This window comes from Hesperophylax consimilis, chromosome 25 (assembly GCF_061612785.1).
Source record: "Hesperophylax consimilis isolate HC1 chromosome 25, BYU_Hcon_1.0, whole genome shotgun sequence".
In the NCBI taxonomy this organism is placed as follows: Eukaryota; Metazoa; Arthropoda; class Insecta; order Trichoptera; family Limnephilidae; genus Hesperophylax; species Hesperophylax consimilis.
In genome coordinates, this window is record NC_142860.1 from 26,175,578 (window position 1) to 26,202,804 (window position 27,227).

A 27,227-nucleotide genomic window follows, 5' to 3' on the forward strand; every position below is an offset into this window, starting at 1 on the left:
TTTTTTTTACTTTTCTCGGCAAAATTCGAAACCTATTCAACACAGAGAAAACTTATGAAATAGAATATTGTTAATTTATTAAAAAATCTCTTCAAATTATTCGTAATCTGGTTAAAAACAGGACTGCAAGCCCTTAACGAATGAATCGATAGGTTTGATGTTAAACTTTTAGTAAAAAAGAAATGTATTAACGCGACATCGGAACAAGTGTTCAAAAAGTGTCAGAATATCGTTACATTTTTGCATTTCGTCATTAAATAACAACAGGGCGCACGCAAGTGCACGAACGAGTCTCCCGATATATTCGGAAAGTGCTGTCCCATTTTTAACAGGATTTGAATAAATCAGCAATACTCATTTATCTCCGTGACCGGCTTAACGCATTTTAAAAGACAAATTGAACAGCTGATATTAAACCCCCGCATACCCAATTTCTACCGAATTATAACAAGTTTCTCGTTTAAGTTTTTTTTGCTCTTTAATTTTTTAAGTTCCCAAAAATATATATATATATATTATTTTGAAGATAATATTTATGCATTTTTAATGCTGAAACGTTAATTATATGAAATTCCATCGACAGAAAAAAATCACAAAATAAGCTCCGAAAATTATTAAAAACAAGTTGTGTTCTGATATTTACTATGTTATAGTGTAACTGCGACAATTGGGCTAATAATAATTTAAACTCGATTGGTCGCCAGTGTAATGCAATAATCTCACGTACAAATTCAACCACTCTAGGGCTATTGTAACATGATTAGTAAAAGACAATGAGGATTGCTTTTTATTGAATAAAAGAGGTACGATGATTAATTTTATATTTATTCATAACAAATAGGGATAGAGACTCTCAAATAACAAGATTAGCATGAACTCAAAGGGTGTGCGACAATTCGAAGAATTGATCGCACGGAAGGAATTTTAAAGTAGCATTAATAGTCAAAATTGTGACATTGTGTATAACATATATATCTGACCTGAATCATCGAAATGGGCGCCATACAACTCTTAGAAAAGAATTGTAAATAAGTGAGAGATTGACATGATGACCAGCGATTAAATATAACTAGCTTAAATATGTCCGCCATCAGCATCTCCCGTGAAACATGTCGACTGGAGCAGTTGCACGTATCCAGAGATGTGCTTTATTTCAAATAAATCCATTTCAAATGGAAATGCAAAATGGGTATTTTCCATTTTGCATTTTAAATGCTTTTCTAAAAACCATTTTGCATTTTGCATTTTAAATGCTTTTCTCAATGCATTTTCCATTTTAAATGCGTTTTTGCAAAATTCTTCCTACTATCTCCACTCATCTTTTTACATAAGCCCCAAATATCAGTCGGTCCTCAACCTCGCTATGAGATATAATTTACATATGTCAAGTTGCTCCCTGGTAGGAGCCCTGGCAATTAAGTGATACCATTAGAAAAAATACTGATTCAAATACTGAACATGGGGCCATGACGCTGTAATATTAAATGTTAGATAGCAGTTTCTATGTTTTTACGTTGGCAACATTAGTCCCGCGCAAATTTTTTGTGGTTTCATAATCCGTAGTCGTGGTGTTTTTGGATTTACCACCATATGTTTTTTCTACATTGATGTCCATTATTAAATGACAAAATTGTTTAAAAATTCTATATTATTTTGATTGTTTGACCTGAGAAACCATTTTGTATTTTCAATGCATTTTGAAAATAGGTATTTTGCATTTTGCATTTGAAATGCTTTTCTAAAAACCATTTTGCATTTTGCATTTTCAAATGGAAAAGTTTTGACCCATTTCCATTTTGCATTTCAAATGGTTTTGGGTACCCATTTTGCACATCTCTGCACGTATCACATCTGTTGGCGCGACCTCACGGCAAGGCTGTCCGATTGGTTTGAAATTATCTTTTGCGCTTTCTTCTAGAAAAGCCCATAGAGCACAAGTCCCACAGATGAAGGCTGTCTTGGATGAAGTTTGTTAAAACGGTAGCGGGGCAAAAGTGAACTGCTACAATAGGCATGAAAAAATTCACAGTGTATCTTTAAATGCAATCAAAGCATTTGTCTTGAGATTTTTGCTCTATTTCAAATGAGTCGTGTTTTATTAATTATTTTTACGATTTTCGATTAATTATTTTCGATTTTTTCTATATTAGCGTGCTCCCTCTAACATTCGTATTTTATATCCCCCTTTCAAACCATCTTTGAACGCTTACTACGGGGCCTTAACCCTTAAATGCATACTGTTGCAAAACTTCAACATACCGTTCAAACCACCTTTAACTCTTTGGTGTATACTTAATGCATGCCGTTTTAGAATTATCAAGTTCACGGTAATATATTTTATCGAGTGGCATCACCTTTTTTTTCAAATTTTTTTGTCAAATGTCACTTTTTCTTTAACAAAGTGAAGATTCTCGAAAATTGGTTGGAGGTTAGAATTACAGTTTTGTTTTGCTGTTATTATTTTGATTTTCTTATGTAAGTAGATACAATAATACAATACTTATATGTAATAACTCGTATTTTTCCGGTACACTTATTAGTTTTGAGAATTTTTTTTAGGTTTTTTATTTTTTTTTCATACGTAAATTGTTCATATTAATTTTTATTAAATACATGGTGTTGTAAACCTGCAACAATTTTTTTTTAATCAAATATCATTAAAAAATTACAAAAAAATAAAATTCTTTATATTACCTTGCATATGCATGTAAATATCAGCAAAATATTTTTTTTCCAGAAAAATTAATAAATCATGCATTTAAGGGTTAACAGGATTGAAATAAATTACCAAAACTAATTTTACATCGTGCGACCAATGATAATAAAAAAAAACTGGGTAACATTAAAAAGTACAATCTCAATTTGCCATTTCCCTCCAATAACGATAATAATACACTCGCCGTTGTAATATGCTCTCGGCAGGGGGGTGGGGCTAGTATATTGTATAATACATTATCCCAGATCTCCTTATATTTGTGGGGGTGAGCGGGTCGCCTTTTAGGGTGCATAAAATGTTATACGGTCTCCAATTTGCTCCTTTTTACCGCCAGCGCTCTGCTTAATCTCGTTTTATTGTTACGAGTTATGCGGCATTTAACAGGTAGTTTATAGTTCCTAGCGCTATCTACAATTTTATTTTCAAACCATAAAAAAGGTATTTAATAATTGTTATTGAAGGGTATTCACCGTGTCATATTTCGCAGAACTGAAAGGTACACTCTTTCTCTGCCATACAGATGCGTTTTTTTCGTCTAGCTTCCAAATGGGTAGTGTTTTTATATACGTATTAAAAAAAAAAATATATATATATATATATATATATATATATAAGAAACTTAAGTCGGGAGAGATGGTAAAAGATACATTAAAATAAAATTTTATTCAATCAAAGTTCAAAATTTCTCTTATAAAATAACCCAGACAAACCTCACCCCATGAACCTTCTTCCCCAAAGACTGGCTCTCAACTGCTGTAAACTATTGAAATGTGTTTTAAAACTTAAAAAAAAATCATAATAGATTTCACTGAGGATTGAACCTACCGCACTAACAACCGAGCCAAATACCGATTGGGTAGGGACGACATTTATTTCGTAAATTAACTGCTGTAATATCGGCACTCACGCACACGAAATGCGTGTGCGTGAGTGCCACCAATTGTTGATATAATGCATTGTCATCGACAACGAGTCTACCTGCCGAATTTCAGCTCGATCGGAAATCGGAAAGTGGGTTAGTTTCCACTTAAACAAAATTAAAAATCAAATAGATGGTAGTATTTTAAAAACCGCAAAAAAAAAATTAAACAATAAATCGTCTATGTTTTTTAAAACTTTAAAAAATATAAAATATGTTTATATTTATATAATACATTTTTGAAGTTTTAAACAATATAACATCTATGTATTTTAAAACTAAATAATATATAATATATTTTAAAAGTTTAAAAAAATATAATATCTTTGTATTTTAAAACTTTAAAAAATATATTATGTGTTTTTTTTAATTTATGATAAACTTATTATTTCTTAACAAACGGATTGCAATCTTTAGAAGAGCACAGGCTTCAATCAGGTGGGAATAATGTCCTTGTTCTACCGGTACATCAATTATAATTGATAATTATCATTGATTCCTTCGGCACCGGTGCATAGTCGGAAACACGCAACCGTGGGCCCAACTTTGAGATCGGATTGTTTCTACGACTCGTTCTTGAGTTCATCAGTTTGGCATTAGAAGGATTTGTCATCCTCTGTGTTTCCTCCCTCCTACAAAATTTCACTCTGTGTTCTCATCAAAAAGACCATTCCACACGAAGAAAACTATATAAAATACTAACATTATTAGTTATTAGGAAAAGAATCATATTTTATCATTAAACCTTTCTCATTTTTCTCCCTGCAAAGATGACACAGTCCCCGGGGTAAATCATTTTCCTCAGGGCCTCTGATTTGTGGAATTAATGTAAAAAAATAATAATATATACTCCCTAATGATTTAAAGAGTTAACCATGATTTAAACGATTGGCAAAGTAACGTGTATTGATTAGTTATCTACCTGTGATAACAACGCATAACGATAAAGCGTGTCCCATTAGTGTCAACTAAGTCAGTGTTAGTTGATGTTAGTTGGTGTTGGTTAGTTTGTCACGGATTGACTAATGTGGCACGCGATGACGGGTAATCATCTAATGGGGACTTTTGGTACCGTGTAAACACGCCATTAGAATCACTACACTATGTTTCCCAAACTTTAAAAACTATATTACATTTTTTAGAATGCAAATACTAAAATACAGCAACTCTTTTCTGCACCTTTATTTGGGTAGGTACCTGTAATATGTTTAATACTAACAAAGTTTCAGTGTAAGGCATCGATGTTACCTTTAAACCTTTCAGGTTTTTAAATATTTTTACAAACAAGTCCCAACGACATGGTAAATTTTCTTGGAATTTTGGAATGCTTCCGAGGTATCTAAAATTTGCTACATTTGACTTATTTTTGAAGTTGTCGTTAAAAGAAATACTATTTTAGAAACTAGATAAAATTATCTTTGAAGTATTTGCATTTGAAAAAACTTTGTTCTTTCTAAAAAATATTTTTTTAAATATCAAACATTTAAATGTTAACAAAAAAACTTACCAGGACATTTTGACTCGGAAAGTCCATAATTTTGAAAGAATTCTATATTTATAAAACATATTCCTTTTGTGTAGGTAATAAGTAATAAAACTGTCACTTACTTTTTATGCCTTTCATACAATAAAAATATATAAATATTGACCGGTCGGTGGCCGAGTTGACATCGCGCTTGGGTCCCACTCAGGCGTAGTGTGTTCAATTCCTCGGCTGTCTAAGTCCTCCATCACAACACAAGCAACATTTTCAGCTTACTGTGATGGTAGTAGGAGATTTTCAAATATTTTCAGGTTATTCGTAACCCGGGAATGTTTGTCTTTCTTTAAAAAAAAAATTTAAATTTCAACTGTCAATGAAAACAATGCCTAAATTCGTAATCATGCACTTTGACAATTTTCTTGAATTTTAACCATGAAATAATTTATTTATTTATTTCACGCCTATTAAGGATTTTACATACATATATACATATAAAAATATTTACGAAATTATACACGTACATAGTGCAGGAAACGACTATTTAAAACAATTGCAGAAAAATAAATATAAAGTCAAAATATCACTGAACTTGATCACACAGCATGCAGGCACAAAACATAAAAAATCCAAAATATTTGTTATCTGTTTATATTATATTATCTGTTTCAGTTGACAAAATTATTATGTGTTAGTCAAATCAAATTAAATACCTTTATTAAAATATTCCACTACTTGATGAAAAAAACTTCAATAGAGTATGCTTATATATTTAAATTGATGTACTAAATATATCAACAACATCGTAGTATTTGTTTCCTAGCTGTTGAATCCGTCGCATAGGAGTGTGATATTGGGACGTTGATATAGAATTGCTACAATAATATGGTAGGTACTGTCTTGTAACCGACCTGCTTGAACTATAAAAAGTGGGTGTGTCAAGCCTACGCAAGACAGAAGTGAAACTTCTAGTTTCAGCTGATGCTTGGCGTGGCGCAGTTCGCTGGTGTCTGAGAGAGAGGAAAGAAGAGAAGAGAGAGAACGTTCGTGAGCGGCTCCCCCACCTCAACAAGGTTTCACTTCAAAAATGCCACAGCCGAGAATCGAACCTCGCTTAACTGATTGAAAGCCAACCACGCTGAGCACCAACTGTAAGCAAAGCCGCATAAATTGATTATATTATGTAGGTTCTGAAAATATGAGAGCTTGTTATGTTTTATAATGTTACCTACATCACACCCAAAATATAATATATTTTTAAAAATAATGTACAATGTACAGAAATAGAATCCCACACAAGATCGCGTAGTGCGCTCTAGCGAACGGATATTTTATCAGAGGGAGATAGTTTTAATTTTTTTTTCTGTAAATTATTACATATTATCAAAATAAATAAATTAATTAAATAAATGTAATACAATTATCATAATATACGGATTAGATAATAATTTTAATCCAACACAATAACGCAAAGCGCGCTCTAGCGGAGTAATGTTTTATCACAGTGAGATAAGTGTTTTTATTATTTTGCAATATTATTTTCTTTTAAAAAATGTTCTGACCTACTAAAAAATAAGATATTGAATGAAAAAGGCGTTAAAAACAAAAAAATAATGTGCGATGGCCGAGAATCGAACTCGGATCAACTGCTTGGAAGGCAACTATGCTGACCATTACACCACCAACGCCAGTTGTCGGGATGAGCTAAGAAGCATTTATATGTTACTTCAAAACTTTGACTAGATCAAATGAACTTTAATCGGTGGTGGGGGTACCCGCATTTTCGTTTCGGTCATGAGTCGGTTTTACTCCGGTCCTCGAAATTGCATGACGCGCGTAAAGAAGTTTCACTTCAAAAAGAGATTACATATAATAAAAATAATGTATAAATATTTGATACAAACTGTAAAGAATAATTGTATATCTTTCCAATGACGAATATATCACATATTTACGCATTATAGAAAAAAATATAAAAATACTTTTATAATGTATTGACGCCCCGGTCAGATCTGTCCTTCAGAGGATATAATGGAATATGATGTTTGTGGCTAGTAATGTCCTTCCGAGGCCTGAAGGGTTAACAGATATTAAAACTCTAAACAGGGCTTACTAACAAACGTTTTTCAAAACTTACACAGCTGATACGCAACCATTAATATATGGTAAATGGTTGTTTATCATTTTTTTATAATAATATTTGTAATTTAATGATTATATTATCGTTATTAAAGTTTGAGAAGTCCTTGATTGTGATATTTCGTGTCCTAACTAGTGATTATTATTACTCTATATAATGTGGTGGCTACTGACTGGTGACATCTTATTCCATCAATCAGCTAATTATTTTAATTTACGACCAAAATTTCAAAGGTAGGTACAACCGAACAGATGAATGGTAGGGGAGACTGTGGTCAATTGAACCATTTAAAAAAAGATTTGGTTGACACCCTCTAGTAGGTTATAATAACCAAACAAAAATATTCATGTGTTTGAGTGATTTGCAATGCAGCGATTTATTTTATGATTTTTGAAGTGAAACTTCTTTACGCGCGTCATGCAATTTCGAGGACCGGAGTAAAACCGACTCATGACCGAAACGAAAATGCGGGTACCCCCACCACCGATTAAAGTTCATTTGATCTAGTCAAAGTTTTGAAGTAACATATAAATGCTTCTTAGCTCATCCCGACAACTGGCGTTGGTGGTGTAATGGTCAGCATAGTTGCCTTCCAAGCAGTTGATCCGAGTTCGATTCTCGGCCATCGCACATTATTTTTTTGTTTTTAACGCCTTTTTCATTCAATATCTTATTTTTTAGTAGGTCAGAACATTTTTTAAAAGAAAATAATATTGCAAAATAATAAAAACACTTATCTCACTGTGATAAAACATTACTCCGCTAGAGCGCGCTTTGCGTTATTGTGTTGGATTAAAATTATTATCTAATCCGTATATTATGATAATTGTATTACATTTATTTAATTAATTTATTTATTTTGATAATATGTAATAATTTACAGAAAAAAAAATTAAAACTATCTCCCTCTGATAAACTATCCGTTCGCTAGAGCGCACTACGCGATCTTGTGTGGGATTCTATTTCTGTACATTGTACATTATTTTTAAAAATATATTATATTTTGGGTGTGATGTAGGTAACATTATAAAACATAACAAGCTCTCATATTTTCAGAACCTACATAATATAATCAATTTATGCGGCTTTGCTTACAGTTGGTGCTCAGCGTGGTTGGCTTTCAATCAGTTAAGCGAGGTTCGATTCTCGGCTGTGGCATTTTTGAAGTGAAACCTTGTTGAGGTGGGGGAGCCGCTCACGAACGTTCTCTCTCTTCTCTTCTTTCCTCTCTCTCAGACACCAGCGAACTGCGCCACGCCAAGCATCAGCTGAAACTAGAAGTTTCACTTCTGTCTTGCGTAGGCTTGACACACCCACTTTTTTTTTCTTACGTTATATTGGGTTATATAATATAAAAATTTTAGCAACTCCCTTTGTTACAAGTTACAATTAACCACACCAACGTGTTCAATTGTACCACCATAAGGGTATGATTGTACCACAATCATTAAACGTGTTAAATAATAATAATAACTCTCTCATTAAAAATGTAGACGTATTAGATCTGTCAAAGAATTTATATATAAAAATGAAAATATAAGTCATTTTAAAAACATGAAGGATTTTTTAAATATTTATATTGAGGGATCAGTAGGATTTATAGGTTCAGTTAGGAGTTCTACCGAGCCGAACCCTCTGATATGAAAATATCTGAGGTGAATTATTTTCCCATTTGATCTCTGGTGAGTTGACTGTTCTTGTATTGTTTTGTATTTATTATGCTTATTTAATGCATTTGCATAATGTGGATTGACTAGAGACTAGATGATCATTTGTGGAAGGGTTTAGTTTTTGTTGTGAAGAATTAACCCGGACATAAAATCGGAAAAATAAAAATAAACCTTGTGATAATTTTTTTGTATATTTCTGTAAAACTTAATGGTAAAATCTCAAATTGTAAATATAATACGTAAATAAACGGTCGCATCTAGGACATAAACCCAGGAACTTCACCTTGCCGGGGCACTGCTCTACCAACTGAGCTGATCCGACTATATTTCCTTCCATAAGATAGCAGCCAATAAATATATGCCTTAAGAAAATGAAGATAATGTTGATACTTATTATGTTGATTATTCTAAGCATGCTACACTTAAATATGAATGAAGGTGAACGTCCTGGGTTCAATTCCTAGGTGCCATCGTATCGTTTTCTGTTTCAAATTTTCGTTCGAGAATCGCAAATATTATCTTCAATAATTAAATTAAAGTATTTATTTAAGAATTTAAAAATTACAACATTAACTTATGAATGTGAAAAGGGGGTAAAAATGTGAACAGTTAAAAAAACTTTTTTTTAACTATAGTTTTGAGTTGATTTATAAAATTTTAAGTTAATATAATTGAGGAAATCATAAAGCATTTTACATAAGCGAACATTGTAAAATGAATGCAGTGAATACGTAAATTAAGTTCACGACAGGAAAAACAGTTTTCTTTAATAATAAAATTTTGTAAATAAGTTGTAAGAATTTTTTGATAAATTTCTTCTAAATTTCTCATGAGAAATCCGTTTAAAATTCTTGTATTTTTTTTTGTGAGACTTTCTTGTGAAATTCTTGTTAGAAATTCTTGTAAAATTCATGTTAAATGACTTAAAAAAGTAAAAAAAACCTAAAAAGAAAGATTCAGGGAATAAGAAAAAATAAATATACAACGATATACTGAACTGCTTGTTAGTAATGCTGTTCGCGACGTTGTCTATAATAAATCACTATAACACTTTTGGCAGTGAAAATTTCAAATCATATCTAATCATACAAATATTTCAAAGAAATGTCACTATCTCAATGAAAATTCTTTTATTTTTCAAAGATTCTTCAGTACAAAATTTGCAAGTAAGAAAGTCAAACCAACCAAAATAAGGAAACGAACGAACAAACAAATTTATATTATATTGTGCTCGCATATGAGTGTGTACATAAAATGAATGATCAATACACTATAATTTACAAAGCCACTACTCATTCCACTAAACCACTAAGGCAATCAACCTTTAATATTAAATTCCACGGGCCACCACTCTCGCAGATTACAACAGAGAGGGATGAAAAGTCATTTGGCCATTGATGATAATTGATAAATTTAAGATGAAGGCCTACGGGGTAGGGGGCTCCCCTAATCCTCAAAGGGATGGAACACCCCTGACTCTGCTCTGAGGATGAGGAGAGTTACGCCGAAACGTTGGTGTCGGCGTCGGCGTCGATTTTTTTTATTATTATTATTTTATTTTTTTAAATATTTCTTTACACATATTAAACATATTAATAGATAGTATATAACAGGGGCGCTCAAACGGTCGATCGCGATCGACCGGTCGATCGCGAGTGCTTTTTTAGTCGATCTCGAGAAAAATTTCCCATTTTTCATGCCTTCTTTTTTATTATTTATTTGTAGCTTGTAGAAGTCAAAATATCGCAATCGACTAACTGACGAACATATGTCATCGTGCTTGTGATTAGCACTCGGTAATTACGTACCATCGTATGAAAAGTATGCTGAGGACATGCAGTGCCACGCTTCAACATCCAAAGTCATTATTTAGTTAAGTTTAGAAACTAGAACTCGTTTGTTTTTTGTAAGAACCAATAAACTTGCAATTTTTAATAAATATAAGTTTTTTCATTGACTTTTTAGTGCAGACCTCCACCTAAATTGACTAAAAAAATGCATATGGCGAACTAATTTCTGTCGTTCCTCCAAATTTTATGTGGATTCGTGGCCATGCAATTATGCAACGTCCCTATATATTAGGGTGTATCGATTTTTAACTTTTTTTTTGTTTTCAAATTCCAAGTTGAAATAAAGTTGCTACTAGGTACCACAACTTACCACAATTTTTTTTGGATTTTTAAAAAAATGTGTAGGTCTCCCGCACAAGGCCTAAAGTTTTAATTTTTTTCAAAAAATATCAATTTTTTTTTAAATTTAAAAAAATAAATTCATAACTTTTGTGTTTATTCCAAGTTAAAAAACAGTAATATTAGGGCATAAAAATAAGTAAGAAACGGTTTTTTTTTATAAAATATGATATTTTGGTCTCCCGCACAAGCCCTAAAGTTTGTTAATTTTGATGAAATTTTGTAATTTTGTGTACATATATGAACCATGTTTTTTTTAAGTTTAAGCCACCGGAATTAATTGTACTTTTCTTACAGAAGGCATAAAATGAGACAATATATATATACATAATTCTTATATACATACACTAAAAATATATAGCACATATATACTATATATATATAATATGTTTTATACCTGAAAAAAGATAGTTGGACGGTGTAAATTGTATGAGAAAGGTGTTGAAAGAAACTGATGTTATTTGCTATTACTGTTGTTTATTACAAAAGTATAAAAGGTTATAACATGTCATAAAATGTAGTATAAAAACTAAGTACAAAATGTTGCTGATTACTTTCCATACGACATAAGTGGCAGTTTTCTTGTTCTACTGCAAATTTACTGACTTGTTTAAGTATTCGTCCTTTCATCTTGGCTTCAAAACCTTAAATCAAAGTTATGTATAGTATTTACATAGGCCTAGTGAAAATTTTATAAATGTTATTACAGTTCCCAAATGAAATTTCAATTTAATATGGAAGACAATTCTATTGCAGAAGAGTTGGCCAAACGAAACCCCGGCAACATCTCGCACGCCAGGTGGCTTACTCTGGCAAATCGAGTCCTTCGTTTGTATGTAGCCACCGATGATCCGACCCCTCAGCTAAGAAAGCTTGCAGAGTTCATGATGAAGGTCTACATACCATCATGGTTCTCAATTAAGTGCAATCCCCAAATCCCGCAACCTTCCATTCATTTTTTTAAAATGATTCTTTTCAGCAATTACTTGGTAGATGAGCTAAGAAAAGTCGTCCATGCAACGTTACAGATAAATGCTTTCATGGCTCACCCAGAGCATGTTTTGATAGCTATGCTGTTCGATGAACGAAAACATATCAGAGCCTTGGCTTATAAGAGAATCCAGAAAGCTCAACCGTAAGGAAAGGGGTAAGGGTATTTAAACCCCCTCAGATCAATTTTGATGCCGAAGACTATATAGATATGATTGATTGGAAATCCACTTCAGTAACCGAACCCCCTTTTGTTACTGATATGAGCCTTGAAAAGTTGGAGTCAATTGCGGAAACTGGCAGAAGTGGAAGGGTTGAATTTAGAATTCCTTCTCACACTCAAGCGGTGGAACGAATTGTCAAGGAAGTCACAGAAGCTTTGAAGCGAGTATGTGGGCTAATCGAAAGAGATAGTTTTATCCGTGCCAGACTGGAAGACCGTAAAGAGTTACCTACGTTCGAGACCAAGAGCCAGTACAAAACCTCTGCAAAGGATTAGAATTTAAGTAAGTTTTTTTCGACTATTTTGTAGTTATAATGTTTCTAAATAACGTCTTTATCATACTGTCTTCCATATTAAATTGAAATTTTATTTGGGAACTGTAATAACATTTATAAAATTTTCACTAGGCCTATGTAAATACTATACATAATTTTGATTTAAGGTTTTGAAGCCAAGATGAAAGGACGAATACTTAAACAAGTCAGTAAATTTGCAGTAGAACAAGAAAACTGCCACTTATGTCGTATGGAAAGTAATCAGCAACATTTTGTACTTAGTTTTTATACTACATTTTATGACATGTTATAACCTTTTATACTTTTGTAATAAACAACAGTAATAGCAAATAACATCAGTTTCTTTCAACACCTTTCTCATACAATTTACACCGTCCAACTATCTTTTTTCAGGTATAAAACATATTATATATATATAGTATATATGTGCTATATATTTTTAGTGTATGTATATAAGAATTATGTATATATATATATTGTCTCATTTTATGCCTTCTGTAAGAAAAGTACAATTAATTCCGGTGGCTTAAACTTTAAAAAAACATGGTTCATATATGTACACAAAATTACAAAATTTCATCAAAATTAACAAACTTTAGGGCTTGTGCGGGAGACCAAAATATCATATTTTATAAAAAAAACCCGTTTCTTACTTATTTTTATGCCCTAATATTACTGTTTTTTAACTTGGAATAAACACAAAAGTTATGAATTTATTTTTTTAAATTTAAAAAAAAATTGATATTTTTTGAAAAAAATTAAAACTTTAGGCCTTGTGCGGGAGACCTACACATTTTTTTAAAAATCCAAAAAAAATTGTGGTAAGTTGTGGTACCTAGTAGCAACTTTATTTCAACTTGGAATTTGAAAACAAAAAAAAAGTTAAAAATCGATACACCCTACTATATATATACACTTATGCCTGCGCCACGATACACCCTACCTACATAGACGATAATCCTGCATCACATATACTTGCAGCCTCTCAGAGTCGATCGATCCGAATCTAATAATATTGAGGTAGATCGCCAGCAGTTCAAGTTTGAGCACCCCTGGCTATATAATAACATAATATATAATGCCAAATAGTATACACAAGAAATGAAAACCCACTAAGGCACTACCTGAGTGTGGGTAATATAAAACCATTACTATATTTCAAGTACCTAAGTATAATATATATAAGTAGAAAAAGTTTTTTTTTTATAGTTATTTTAAAAAGTAAAGAGAAAACATTATGTACAATAGTTTATAAAGTTTCAGCAGGTGAGTTGTAGAAAGGATCAATAAATTTATAGAAAAAGCGTTTCAATATCTGCGTCATTCAGCCATAATTTTACCTCTTTAACATATTCTATCGTTTTATTTATCATTTGAGTTTGTAGTGGTAGAAGGTTAAATGTACGAGGACCAATGAAACTGCTATGTGTCTGCATTAATTTAGTATTTGTTTGGGGGGTGTAAAATATATTATTTGTTTTTTTGCTCATTCTGTTTTCATTTATTTTGAAATTATATTTGTTTTAAAATAAATATTTCATAGTTTGTAATATAAATAATTTACGAATGTTAAATTATTTAGATTCTTTGTATAATAGGTCGGTCGAGAATGTTTTATTTTTGTTATATATGACTTTAATTATGTGTTATTGAATTATTTGTAGGGGCTTAATAAATGTATCAGGTGCACCACCCCATCCTATTATGCCATAAGTGATTGCAGATTGCACCAGGGAGAAGTAGATCATTTTCAATTTTTCAGCGTTTAAAATTTCGTTGAGTCTATAAAATATGTAGGTAAGATATCTTAGTTTAGAAGTGGTCTGATTAATATGTGATTTCCAATTAAGATTAATATCTATTGATACTCCTAAATATTTTATATTTTTGACATTAGCGAGTTCGTTGCACAGGAAGCACATTTCTTGATTGCAAGATTGAGAATAGTTTTAATCTAATATACTAAAACCAAATTAAACGTAAAAATGAAAAACAATAGCCTCATCACATGGTAATGCAAATTGTGTTAATGTTATGATAACAAAGCTTCATAACTCTATTTTATATCAGACCGGTTTTTTTTCTTTTTAAGAATCCCAATTGCTCTCAGTAGTCTTGAAGAAGAAAAATGAGTACGGATGATTTATTAAAATAAGTTATAAAAGTGACTGCATGCAAGTTTCCTAATAAAATATTAATACGTGTTCACGCAGATGGCCTTGTCCTAAAAAATATAATGAACGATATGCGAAAACATTATAATTTTTAAGAACACGTGTTCCGACTGAGAGTTTGTTACGAAATCAATTCGTTAAAGGACTGCAGTTACGTTTTTAACAGGAAAACAAATAATTTGAGCACAGTTTTAATAAATTAACAATATAATCAGTAAGTTGGAACCAGTGAGACTATTGCATCCACGATTGACGTATATTTTGAGGCTGAATCTAGTGGGGATGGGCAAGAGGTGGGGAAGAGGAAGGTGGGGAAGTACCTGCACATTTGGATCTAATCACCAAACACAGTTAAAGCCATTTCAAGCAACATTCGATTCTGAATGGTGATCTTCCACTAGGGCGATTATGAAAGTATCTACCACTGGAACGTGTCGCAAATGAAGTTACATTTTGATTTTGATTTGAGCCCGCGACCTCCGCATTCTTAGCTAAGGATCGTAATCACAAAATTATTTCTTAAAACATGATATTCTACCTTCTTGGGCCCCCTCATACCCAATTTCTACTGATTTATAACAAGTTTTTCGTTAGCTATTTAAGTTTTTAAGTTCTGAAAAATATGTGTTATTTTTGAAGAAAATATCTATACGTTTGTTTTGCCGAAACGTTAATTATATGAAATTCAATAGATAGAAAAAAATCGCAAAGTAAGGTCTGAAAATGATTAAAAAGACGTTTTGTTCTGTTATTTAATATGTTATGGGTATGCGAAAATTCACAGTGTATCTTTAAATGCAACTAAAGCATTTTTTGAGAGATTTTTGTTATATTTCAAACGAGCCGTGATTTATTAAATATTTTCACCATTTTCACTTCATTATTATCGTTTTTTTTTAATATTAGCGCGCTCCCTGTCCCTTTCAAACCATCTTTGAACGCTTACTACGGGGCCTTAAGCGAGTCAAAGCTCGGTGCCAGTGGTAGCCTTCAAAAGAATGCGTAAAATTATGGTTTTTAAATATCGATATTACCGTTGGATCCGTAGTGCTGGTTAGTACCGGGTGGTTACGAGGGTTGCTAGGGGGGAGGGGGGGAGGGGGTGGGGGTGTGCCAACAAAGCCGCGTGCATAAGGACTTCATCAAATCTCCTACTAGAGATAGGGAGGCAACCACGTGGATAGCAAGGGGCACCTCGGACGAATCAGAATTATAAAAATACAATTACAAAAATATTTTGATTTTTACGAATTTAAATGGGAGTTTTAGGTCGGGTTCTTTCACAGAATTTGACAATCCATCAAATTTACAAGTTCTGTAAAAGTTCTATTCGAGTTCTGTTATTATTTCACCATGGGCTGGTTATTTCATAGTACTTGGATAGTAACAAAACTTAAATAGTAGGTATTTTCAAAGAGCTTGAAAATTGACTAAGAATTTTCATGAATTGTTCAAATTCTGTGATATAATCCGTCCATAGAACTCTTCTTGAATATATTTTGCAAATAAAAATTGTCAATTATGTATTTCGTGGTTATGTTTGATTTTTAAGAAAAAAAAATGGAAGTGTGTAGATTTTCCAAATTATATTTCCTGTCATGTGAGCAAACACAGTTATAACCTTTTTTTCAAATCTAAAAAATACATTTAAAGTCATGATGAATAAACCTTAGTATAGACACTAACTTTACTAACTAAAAAATAACATAAAATTGAAAATAGGAATCTTAGCCAAGACTCAAACCAACCCGCATCCACATTATTATACCATTACTTAATATATATTATAGTTTATTATTTTTTTATGTGCCCTGCTTCAAATTTTATTCAAAAGATGTCGTTCATAGTCTAGAATCTCGTAAAACAGATTAATACTTTTTCGATATATCTTTAGAGTGGAATTAATAGAGGTACAAACCCCACCTTCGTAGAGGTGTAAGCTTCTTGACTCAGAGCCCAGAAGTCGAGGGCAAGCAATATTTTTATGAATTTATATGGATTATTTCACAAAATTAATTAATATTATTGAGTTAGCAGAAAGATTATAATTGAGGTTCTAAACGTTGCTTGAAATGGCTTTAGTCGAGTTTGGTAACCAGATACGAATCGCCGGGTACTTGCGTACTTCTTACCCACCCTCTTCACAACCCCGCTAACTTCACCCTTACAAATATACCCCGCATAATCCCACCGGCTCCGTCTGGTTGGGAGCAGTTGGGACTATTGTGCGGTTACTTTCACGAAGTTCACTCATTTTCTTTTCAACAAATTAATTTTAAATTCGTAGCGCAACTGTCTAGTCAATTTAAGAGTACCTAATCGACACACTAGGCATAAAAATCTATTTCAATGTCACCATTCACAAACCACTGTAATGTATGTAAGATATTATTTTTATTTCATCCAGTTCTAAACCACTGTAAGTAAGATTTTATTTTTATTTCATCCAGTAATTGTAAGTAACCATTGTAATGTAAGATTTTATTTTTATTTCATCCAGTAATTGTAAGTAACCATTGTAATGTAAGATATTATTTTTGTAAGCATTGTTTATAATCCTTATGTAAAAAAATGAAAACATTTCCATGTGCCCAATGTGAAAGCCACACGGGTCTATAAAAATAGTAAATTAATAAATAATAACAACCTAACACGACTAGAAAAATTAAGAATCAAAACCTTCATAAAACCATCAATATATATTCGATAAAAGGGTCAAGGTGGGAAAGTCCAGATAACATTAACCGATAACTAACTGGCGTATAAAATACAATTCCCAAGTTCTCCCCTGACTGCCAATGACGTGTTTATCTGCCGTCTATTCGGCTGACATTAATGAGACAGGAGAACGGCGATACTGGAGATGGGAGATGGGTGGCAGATAGGTGGCAGATAGTAGGTGGCCGATAGTGGGCGGCAGATAGAAGGTGGCCGATATTGGGTGGTTAGCGTCAGGGCTGTGCAATATATGCAATAAATATGTACTTACGTAATAAAGTAATATCACAGACTTTTCAAAAGTCAATAGATGTCGCTCATTAAAAGAAAAAGATGATATATTTTTCCAAGATACTATCTAGATTGCAGTTAGTTTGATTTGAAACTACCGATCATACATAAAGATAGCAGTCAATAAAAATGTATATATGATACAGTTAAATATGACCAAAGGAAATAGGGTTCCATTAGCTCAGGTGGTAGAGCAGCGCCCCGGCAAGGCGAAGGTCCTGGGTTCAATTCCTAGATGCGCTGTTTCAATTTTTTTTTAAATCGCTAATATTATCTTAAATATTTAAATAATATATTAGAGATTTTGTTATACCAGCATTTCGATGGAAGATGCTTCGAGAACTAGTTTCACTGATCTCTTCGGCACCATGATGAACAATCGGGAAACACAATAAAATTATTTATACACGGTTTACATTTACATATGAGAACAAGTCGTTTTTTTTATCCGTTCTTGAGTTCAACAGTTCGGCTGTGGAACAATTTACCGGCTTCTGTTTTTCCAAGAAGTCTTTTCAAGAACCATGCTCATTCCTCTCCTCAAAAAGACCCTCCTCTCAGCATCCCTCAAAGATGATATATTTCCCTACTAATAAAAAATAAATAAAATTAAACTGTTTCAACTTAGTAAGTTTTGTAATTTAAGTGTCATTTTCAAAATTTAAAATGACTGCAAAAGAATACAGATAAGTGATAAAATAGCTACCCATAATTTAATATTTTTAACCAGAAAATGAATTAAATTCTCTACTTAAAATAAGTTCTCAAGTTAAATTTCGTGGTTTTCCACAGGTCTCCGAATAGACATCGAATGTCCGAACTAGTTATTGAATAAATATTTCTAATCTCCAAACCAAAAAAAATACATTTCGATCTTGCCAGGATTCGAACCTGGAATCTTCTGATCCGTAGTCAGACGCGTTATCCGTTGCGCCACAAGACCCGTGCCGAAGATTGAGCTAAATAACATACTAAAGATAAAACGGGTTTATTTTAATCTCTAAACAGATAGGTAGATAAGTACTATGTTCACAAAATTATTATGAACATTATTTCATGGTATGGTTGCACTGATTAGTCCCACATTAAAAACCAATGCGATTTGGGAAAATAATAGAAAAATAAATTAAGATATAATTTTTCATAACAGGTAAAAAACTCTGCTAACTTATCCGATATAATAACCACTATTTATAGATTTGAGTACCGTATACTAATTTCATAAATAAATAAATCGTTATATTCTTCGCGTTCATAGATGGCGTTAATTATTATTAATATTTTTAATTCTCTTTTTGCCAGTTACGCTTTACAATATTAATTCTTTTTTATTTGCGTCACACGCTTTATGAATACGAATAAATAGTTTTGTCGGTATAAAAACTAAATTATAACAAGAAATGAATACAAACACAATATTGTATCGGTGATTCAATCCAATATTATATTTGTATGCCTTTCTTGAAAGAGAGAATTTTTTTACGGACAAAACTATTCATTCTTATTCATATTATATGTGTACAAGCGTAAACAAATAATTCATCTTTATAATTATTTAAAAGCATCATGCATGAATGCGTAGTTAAATATACACTTAACATTTCAACTAAAGCATGCTGTAATAACCCTTTCATAGGATTAATTACGCTTTTGAAATCTCATAGCTAAGTCGTGCGTTCTACATTAACAAACATGATGGCATCATTCTCGTCTTAAATTATAAGTAAAAAGATAAATTGTAGCACGTTAAAGTCGGCCATGGTGTAGATTAGTACAATAATAGTTAAAAAGTAGGGGAAGTGGTTACATAACCTCAAAGTTAATCTCATTTACCGCACGAAACTTCTCTAAACCGTGACGCGCCATCTTGCGATATTAATGGAAGTTATTTATTATTTTTTAAGATGTTTTTTTTATTATTGATCCAAATATGTTAAGGCGATGCACTACGTAGCAATGCAAAATCATGTGTTTTTGGTTTGAAAATTTGATCGCCTAGAAATGTTTCAGATGCTTTAATTAAATACTGCGAGTAGAATACATCTTGGCCTTTGAAATAATCGAGTATTTTATAGATAAGTCTTTTTATAGGCCCAGAAAAAAATAATGTAAAGGCCTATGAAAACTGCTTTAAAGTTCAAAATCTCCTACTTACTAACCCATTTTCGGTTATGATTTTATTGTATAATGTAGAAAATTAAGTTATTTATAAAATGATCTCAAAAAAAATATATTTATGCCTGAACATCCACAAAAAAAAAGTAAAAGGCACTTTTTGGCCATGTTTTTTTATAACATAAATCAAAACAGGCGGATGGTGTTAAGCGGGAATTTATACCTTATCGCCTTCTACGTAAGGGTTGTTATTGATAGCGGCTCAATTTAAAATATTACACGACGTAGTGCATCGCCTTAAAAGACAATGGAGCATGAATATTATTATTTATTTATGTATAGTAAATATATGTTATGATAAAGGGAGTGTTAGATATATGATGTATTTGAACGAAACAAACTCTTTGGTTTATTTAATAATTAAGTCAAACCACAAACTGAACGCTTGTGCGAAACCAGTCGATAAATAAATAAGTTGTTAAGAGGAAGCTACAAGCCAAAAATGTGTGTATTCTTGGTATACCTTATATCGTAGGTAATAGGCATTAAAATCGCTTGACAAACGGAGTCTGTAAACGTTTGATTTCAAGCACAAAACTGGCTTTTATTTATTTTGTAAAAAAATGATAAGAAAGCAAAAAAGTTAATCAAGTGAAACTGTCACAGATAATCTTAGCTATAATACTGTATTTTTTAAAAGTTGTTTCGTTCATACATTTCTATTGAAAAAAATTTTTTTTTAGTAGTTTACATTTTTATTTTTTATTGAGTAATTTATTATTTTATTTGTATTCTACTCAAGCGAAATGATAGGAAAACCTTTAATTTATCTAAAGCATATTTTTTTGGTATTCACAATGTACACCAATTCGTTATAAAGATTAATCAAAATAGTGATTTAGCATTAAGCTTCGCCTTAAAACATATTACACTTTGAGGTTTTACTCATCAAATTATTTAAAAAAATCATTAAAGACTTGTAGAAAAGTCAATAGATGTCGCACATTTACTTATCTTTAATATACTTAGTTATTGCAATATTATTATCTTCTCATTTTTGCTATATACATGTATCTAATATTATAAATAAATATCATTAAATTTTTCATGCAACTTGCTCATTGTTGTTTACAATTATTGCCGGTAGAGGCGAAGCACCACGTCGTATGACTTTTGGAATCGGGCCGCTATCAATAACACTTCATAAGGTTAAACGCAACGCTCGTTGTATTCTACGTGTTCACAGATGGCGTTAATTAATTAATTTTGTTTAAATACGCTTTTGCAAGGTATTGCTTTACAGTATTAAGACAAATTATTTGTTTGCGCCCTCATATACGCAATATGAATATGAATAAATAGTTTTGTCCATATAAAAACTCAATTCTATCGAGAAAGGCATACAAATACAATATTGGATTGAATCATCGGTAAATCATTTCATTTCATCATTTTACCGATGATTCAATCCAATATTGTATTTGTATGCCTTTCTCGATAGAATTGAGTTTTTATATGGACAAAACTATTTATTCATATTCATATTGCGTATATGAGGGCGCAAACAAATAATTTGTCTTAATACTGTAAAGCAATACCTTGCAAAAGCGTATTTAAACAAAATTAATTAATTAACGCCATCTGTGAACACGTAGAATACAACGAGCGTTGCGTTTAACCTTAAGTAGATGGCGATAAGGTTTATATTCCCGCTTAGAGCCAAAAATTGTGTTTTATTTGTTTTTGCTAATCTCAGGCATAAATATTTAAAATTTGAATTCATGAGATTTTGAACTTTAAAGCAGTTTTTATAGGCATTATACATTATTTTTTCCGGCTTTATAAAAATACCTATCAAAAAATGCTGTATTATTTCAAAGGACCAAGATATGTTCTACTCGCAGTATTTAGTTAAAGGATGAGAAATATTTCTAAGCAATTAAATTTTCAATCCTAAAACATTAGATTTTGCATTACTTCGTAGTGCTTATTTTTCGTGTAAAATCGAAAGTTTTTGTTTTCCAAGTTAAATCTAATTAATAGTCCTGTTGAAACCGGGTAGTAAACGTAGTAAGTAGGTATGAGTAATATAACGCGTGATGGGCTGTAATTGTGTCGGTCACGTACAAAGATGATTGATAAACTTACGCTTTCATTTCGGCGGGCGGCCAGAGTACATTATCACAGAAGCGGGAGAAAGGTATTCACTCTTCATTTGCTATGTCATGATACCGGGTGTTCAGACAGTTCATGCGACATTTTATTATTAAGTAAACGGAAAGTTATTTTGTTTTTAACCGCTTTATTGTAAAATAAACAAATACATGTATACATTAAGTTAACTGTATCGGTTATATCCTAACCTTCTCCAGATCAGTATTATTAGAGTAAGTAAGACATAAAGGGACTTACTAATAAAAATGTTTTAAAATTTGCACAACTTATTATTAATGTATCGTAGATCGTTGTTTATCATTTGTGTAATATTTAAAACACATTTATTAGTAAAGGGGTTAAATTATAACATAAGGTTAAAATAAGGAGAGAGAAAAAGTATATTAGAGAAAGACAGAGCATCAGAGAGGGGGGAGAGGGTTAGGGGAAGATTACATTGGGAGAATGTGATTAAGGGGAAAGGATTAATTTTCGAAAACATGTAGTATAGCCAAAAATAAACCAATTATGGATTTCCTCTTTGTGACTGTATATATATATTATTAAATTTGTATGAAAATTATAAAACACAATATAATTGCTTGTGAAAAATAATTTATTTATTTTATGCAGTATATTCTGGTGTAATTGAAGTCGTCATTTTATTTATTTAAAAAAAAACACACGGCACAACATGTGTCATTAACATAGGTATGACGTTACAAGTACAAAGTGTAAGAAAATATAAAAATACAAATGTAAGAGAGAAAAAATGTTCAAATGACATATAAATGAAATAAAATAAATTATTTTCCATTGATGCCAATCTGTACAAACCCATAAATAACCGTAATTATCAAATTACAGGTGACTTAAGTGGCGTAGCTATCTGTTTGTTGTCAGAATAACCACTTATTTTTATGGTTCAAGAAAAGACAAAAAGAAAAAAATATATATACATATATAACTGTAAGGAAATCAATAATCTCTTAAGTGAGTATTTTAGTAAGGGACAATATAAATGTAACACTATCAAATATAAACACTTACACTACATATTAAAATAAATATAAGTCAGGAATATTAATTAAATACAAGGTTAGGTGAACATATCTCTAGTTACGGTTGTCGTTTATTGGTAACCATGAGAAGACAAGAAGGACATAAAACGAATTTAATTCATTACATAATTATAAATATAAACAACAAAAACGTTTCATTCTCATGGAATATCGGAGAAATGCTCTTTTATAGAATTTTTATACCTGTTAAGCTCGCAATTGAAAATGTCCACTTTAGATATTATGATATTGTAATATTACAGTCTGTTCAAGCCAGTATTTGGTTTATGGTTTGTTTTGGATTGATCTACTTTGAACAGGACAGAAGAGAGTATGGAACGTGCAGGTCTATTAAGTTGAATCTTTTTTATAAAGTTCTTGTTAGATATTAAAGATCGTTGTGCCGTAAACAGGACACTTTAACCGATGTTTACAAATATGCCAAATTTAAAAAAGGTGTCAATTTGTTTAGTCACACATGTTTCCAGAATTTAAATCAAATTTGTTTTACTTACTGCTCTCAACCGTCTGGTATCAGTGAGACAATGGCATCCCCAATTATTGGGGTATGTTGTGCTGCTAAAGGTGGTGGGTAGGGAAAGGAGTTGAAAAGCGGAAGGTGAGCTATTCAGATCTAGTCTTCAAACACGGCTAACAGTTAACTTTTAGATTTTTAATGGTGATATTTCACTAAGGCAATACTGAAAGTATCTACGACTAATTTTAAACCACGACCAATAATAATAATCGTAGCCAAGGATCGTAACCATTCAACAACCACGTACTCCGTCCATATATACAAAAGTTTATAATTGCAATTTTTTAAATTTATTTAGTGTAAAAGTATTTTGAGTAACCCTGTACTAACCTACATAGCAGAGTATATCGAGCAGAAAAGCGAGTAAGTACCAACTTCAGCATTAGTTTATAATAGTCTCTAGTCAAAAGTCAAGATGCCTCGCCCAAATTTACTCGTACGAAAGTTTTGCCGAAGCTAGGAAGATCGTGACTCGAAAGCCAACACAATAAGTTCTACATACATACATACATATATATTCAAACATACATGTATATATGTATGCATATATACAACATACAGTATATACAGAGGCGCGTTAGCTGACACGGGGAAATTGTTTCACAGTGACTCTGCAGTATATTTATTTAATAATATCATACGAGAACCTTTGTACTTATATTCCCAGTTAGCCTTCAATTTCAAATAGATTCGCGATTTTAGACAGTATCCCAAAAAGAAACACTATTTTCGAAAGGAGGTGAAAGACTCTTTCAGATAATGATTTTACTGACATAATAATAATATATGCAACCCAAAAATATTTAAATTTTGGACCCAAACATACATATATATTCGTACATACATGTATATATACATATATTAACATATATATATATTAACATATATCTATAGTATTTACAGAGGCGCGTTAGCTGACATGGGAAAATTGTTTCATTGACTCCGCAGTATAATATACGAGAACTTTTGTACTTATATTCCCAGTTAGCCTTCAATTTCAAACAGATTCTCAGTTTTAGAAAGAATCCCAAAAATAAATATAGTTTTCGAAAGACTCTTTTGGATAATGATTTTAGGAACGTAACAATAAATGCAACCAAAAATATTAAAAATCGCTTACGGATGGTTTTTTTTAAACTGTATTTAAAACTTTATACGAAACTAAAAATATATTTAATTAGACCAAATTATCATATAGGTTACTGTTAGTTTTTCCAGTATGTTCATAGGTTGTAATAAAATAATTTATAAAGATGAAATTTTTACAGTTTTGTCAAAACGCACAAAATCTATGGCATGTCGGGTGTGACGTCACAGCGAGCTTAATTTTTAGTTCGACAGTGGTTTTAACCTACAAAGTTTCGCCGTATATATTTTTCACCGAAAATCCTCAAATGTTCATTAAACAAGAAAATAAGTCTCATGGCTCTACACTAATTTAGAAAAAAAAAATTATACTCAACACGAATATTCAATTTTTCTTATCTGGTATTTTTTTATCTTTATGTATTCAAATAATTCTCAGATTTTGAATAAAAATGTTTTAGTTCGGTGTAACAAAAAACCCTTTAGAAGCATAAATCGAAACACAATCGCTAACTGCAAATCGGGACATAAATAATAACGCCCATTTTTAAAGGAAATGAAATGGACAATGGATGCGCGTAAATTTAAGCGAAAATTTTATGCGAGGGTTGGTACAGAGAATGCGAAATCAAACTATTATCTCGAAGCGTACGCTCTTTCTTTCATCGACGTTCATACGTCATACTATTGTAATTTTAACGTATCGTAAGTAATAATGTTATAATTTAATTATAAACACATACAAAACACTTCAATTATCTTAACCAAACGTATGTTGATAAATTTTCGTCAAACAAATGGTTGAGTATTGGAGAGTTGAGCGCAGAAATAGAAGGATTTATGCTTGCCATTCAGGATAGAGTCATTAATACTAAAAATTATAGGAAGCATATAATCAAAAATACAAATCAAATTGATGATTTGTGTAGAAAATGTTTGGCTTTTCCGGAAACTATAGAACATATTATATCGGGATGTTCTATATTAGCACCGTCCGAGTATACATTTAGGCACAATCAAGTTTTAAAAATAATTCACCAAAGTTTGGTAATTAAACATAACTTGATTGACTGCCGTAATGTAGTACCATATTATGAATAATTTTAAATATTTATGTTCAGGGATCAGTAGGATTTATAGGCCCAGTTAGAAGTTCTACCGAGCCGAACCTTCTGATATGAAAAATATCTGGAGTCGGTGAATTATTTTCCCATTTGATCTCTGGTGAGTTGACGTGTTGTTCTTGTATTGTTTTGTATTTATTTTGCTTATATAATGCACTTGCATAATGTTGATTGACTAGATGATCATTTTTGGAAAAGTGTGTGGAAGGGCTTAGTTTTTCCTGCGGGGAAGATTTAACCCGGACATAAAATCGGAAGTATAAATTAAAATCAGAAAAGATACGGTCGCATCTACGACTTGAACTTAGGACCCTCGCCTTGCCAGGGCGCTGCTCTATCCAACTAGAGCTAATGGGAACCTAAGCGAGGGTCCAGGGTTCAAGTCTTAGATGCGACAGTATCAAATCTTCGTTTAAGAATCGCTAATATTGTTTTCAATAATTAAATATTATAATTTGAGGTTTTACTTATTAAGTTATTCCAAAAAATAAATATTCATCCTAGACCTGCAGAAAAGTTAATAGATGTCGCACATTAATAAAGATAGCCAACAAAAATGTGCGTTTATAAAATGAAGATAATAATAATTTTTCTATCCGTAGTTTTACCTACTTGACAGTGTATACGTCCATTTATTAATTGATTAAAATATATAGAATTTTGATTGAAATCCAAACTATCCCCTAATAAAATAGACTTTAATTTCTTCGATTTTTCAAAAAGAACGAAATAGCGAAATTCAAAACGCAGATCTACAGAAAAACGCCATTCCAGAATAAAAATAATTATTGAATAATTTGTGTCGTTCTCATGATTTCCACAAAAACGACGATATATTAACTATGCCTTTGTTGTGTTGTGTATTAAATCTGAAATAAAACATATTATTATCAATTTTGTAAATGTATGTATTTTCTCACCACTTTGAACAAGTCCCAGGGAAACGATTGCAAAAAGCAAAATGGCGACGCCGGAACGTTCCATTTTCCCGTCTGGGGGGAAACTCCGCTGGGCGGAGCCTCGCGGCGGGAAACTAAACCACAGACAAACGTCACACAACAGATGGGCGATTACTATTAATTATTTCAATGCACAACAACTTCACGAAAAACGCAACAGTTCTTAGATATACTCGTACATAAGTACCGCAATACCCTCTTTTAATTTAAAAATAGTAATAATTGATATTTTTATAGATTTTATCAAATATTTCACATGTAAAGTTTATTTTTTGTTTCACATTATTGTCACTTGCACATTTTTATTAAATTATTTGTATAATTTATCACTTTTTTTATTATTATTGTAGTATATTTAATGATAAATATTTTATTATTGTCGTT

General features: G+C 31.6%; 1 protein-coding gene and 1 non-coding gene across 2 annotated transcripts in view; both read right to left on the reverse strand.

Annotated features, from left to right (window-relative positions):
- Positions 1-26,900, reverse strand: part of LOC149411738 (protein Skeletor, isoforms B/C-like) — a 116,954-nt gene extending 90,054 nt beyond the window's left edge. Inside the window, exon 1 of the mRNA XM_089646728.1 lies at positions 26,805-26,900. Within this exon, the coding sequence (XP_089502854.1) occupies positions 26,805-26,868 (64 nt within the window). The 5' untranslated portion in view covers positions 26,869-26,900. The remainder of the gene's footprint in view (positions 1-26,804) is intronic.
- TRNAR-ACG (transfer RNA arginine (anticodon ACG)) lies at positions 18,677-18,749 on the reverse strand. The gene has a single exon. It is a non-coding gene; the product is annotated as a tRNA-Arg (tRNA).
- Positions 26,901-27,227: the final 327 nt, after the last annotated feature.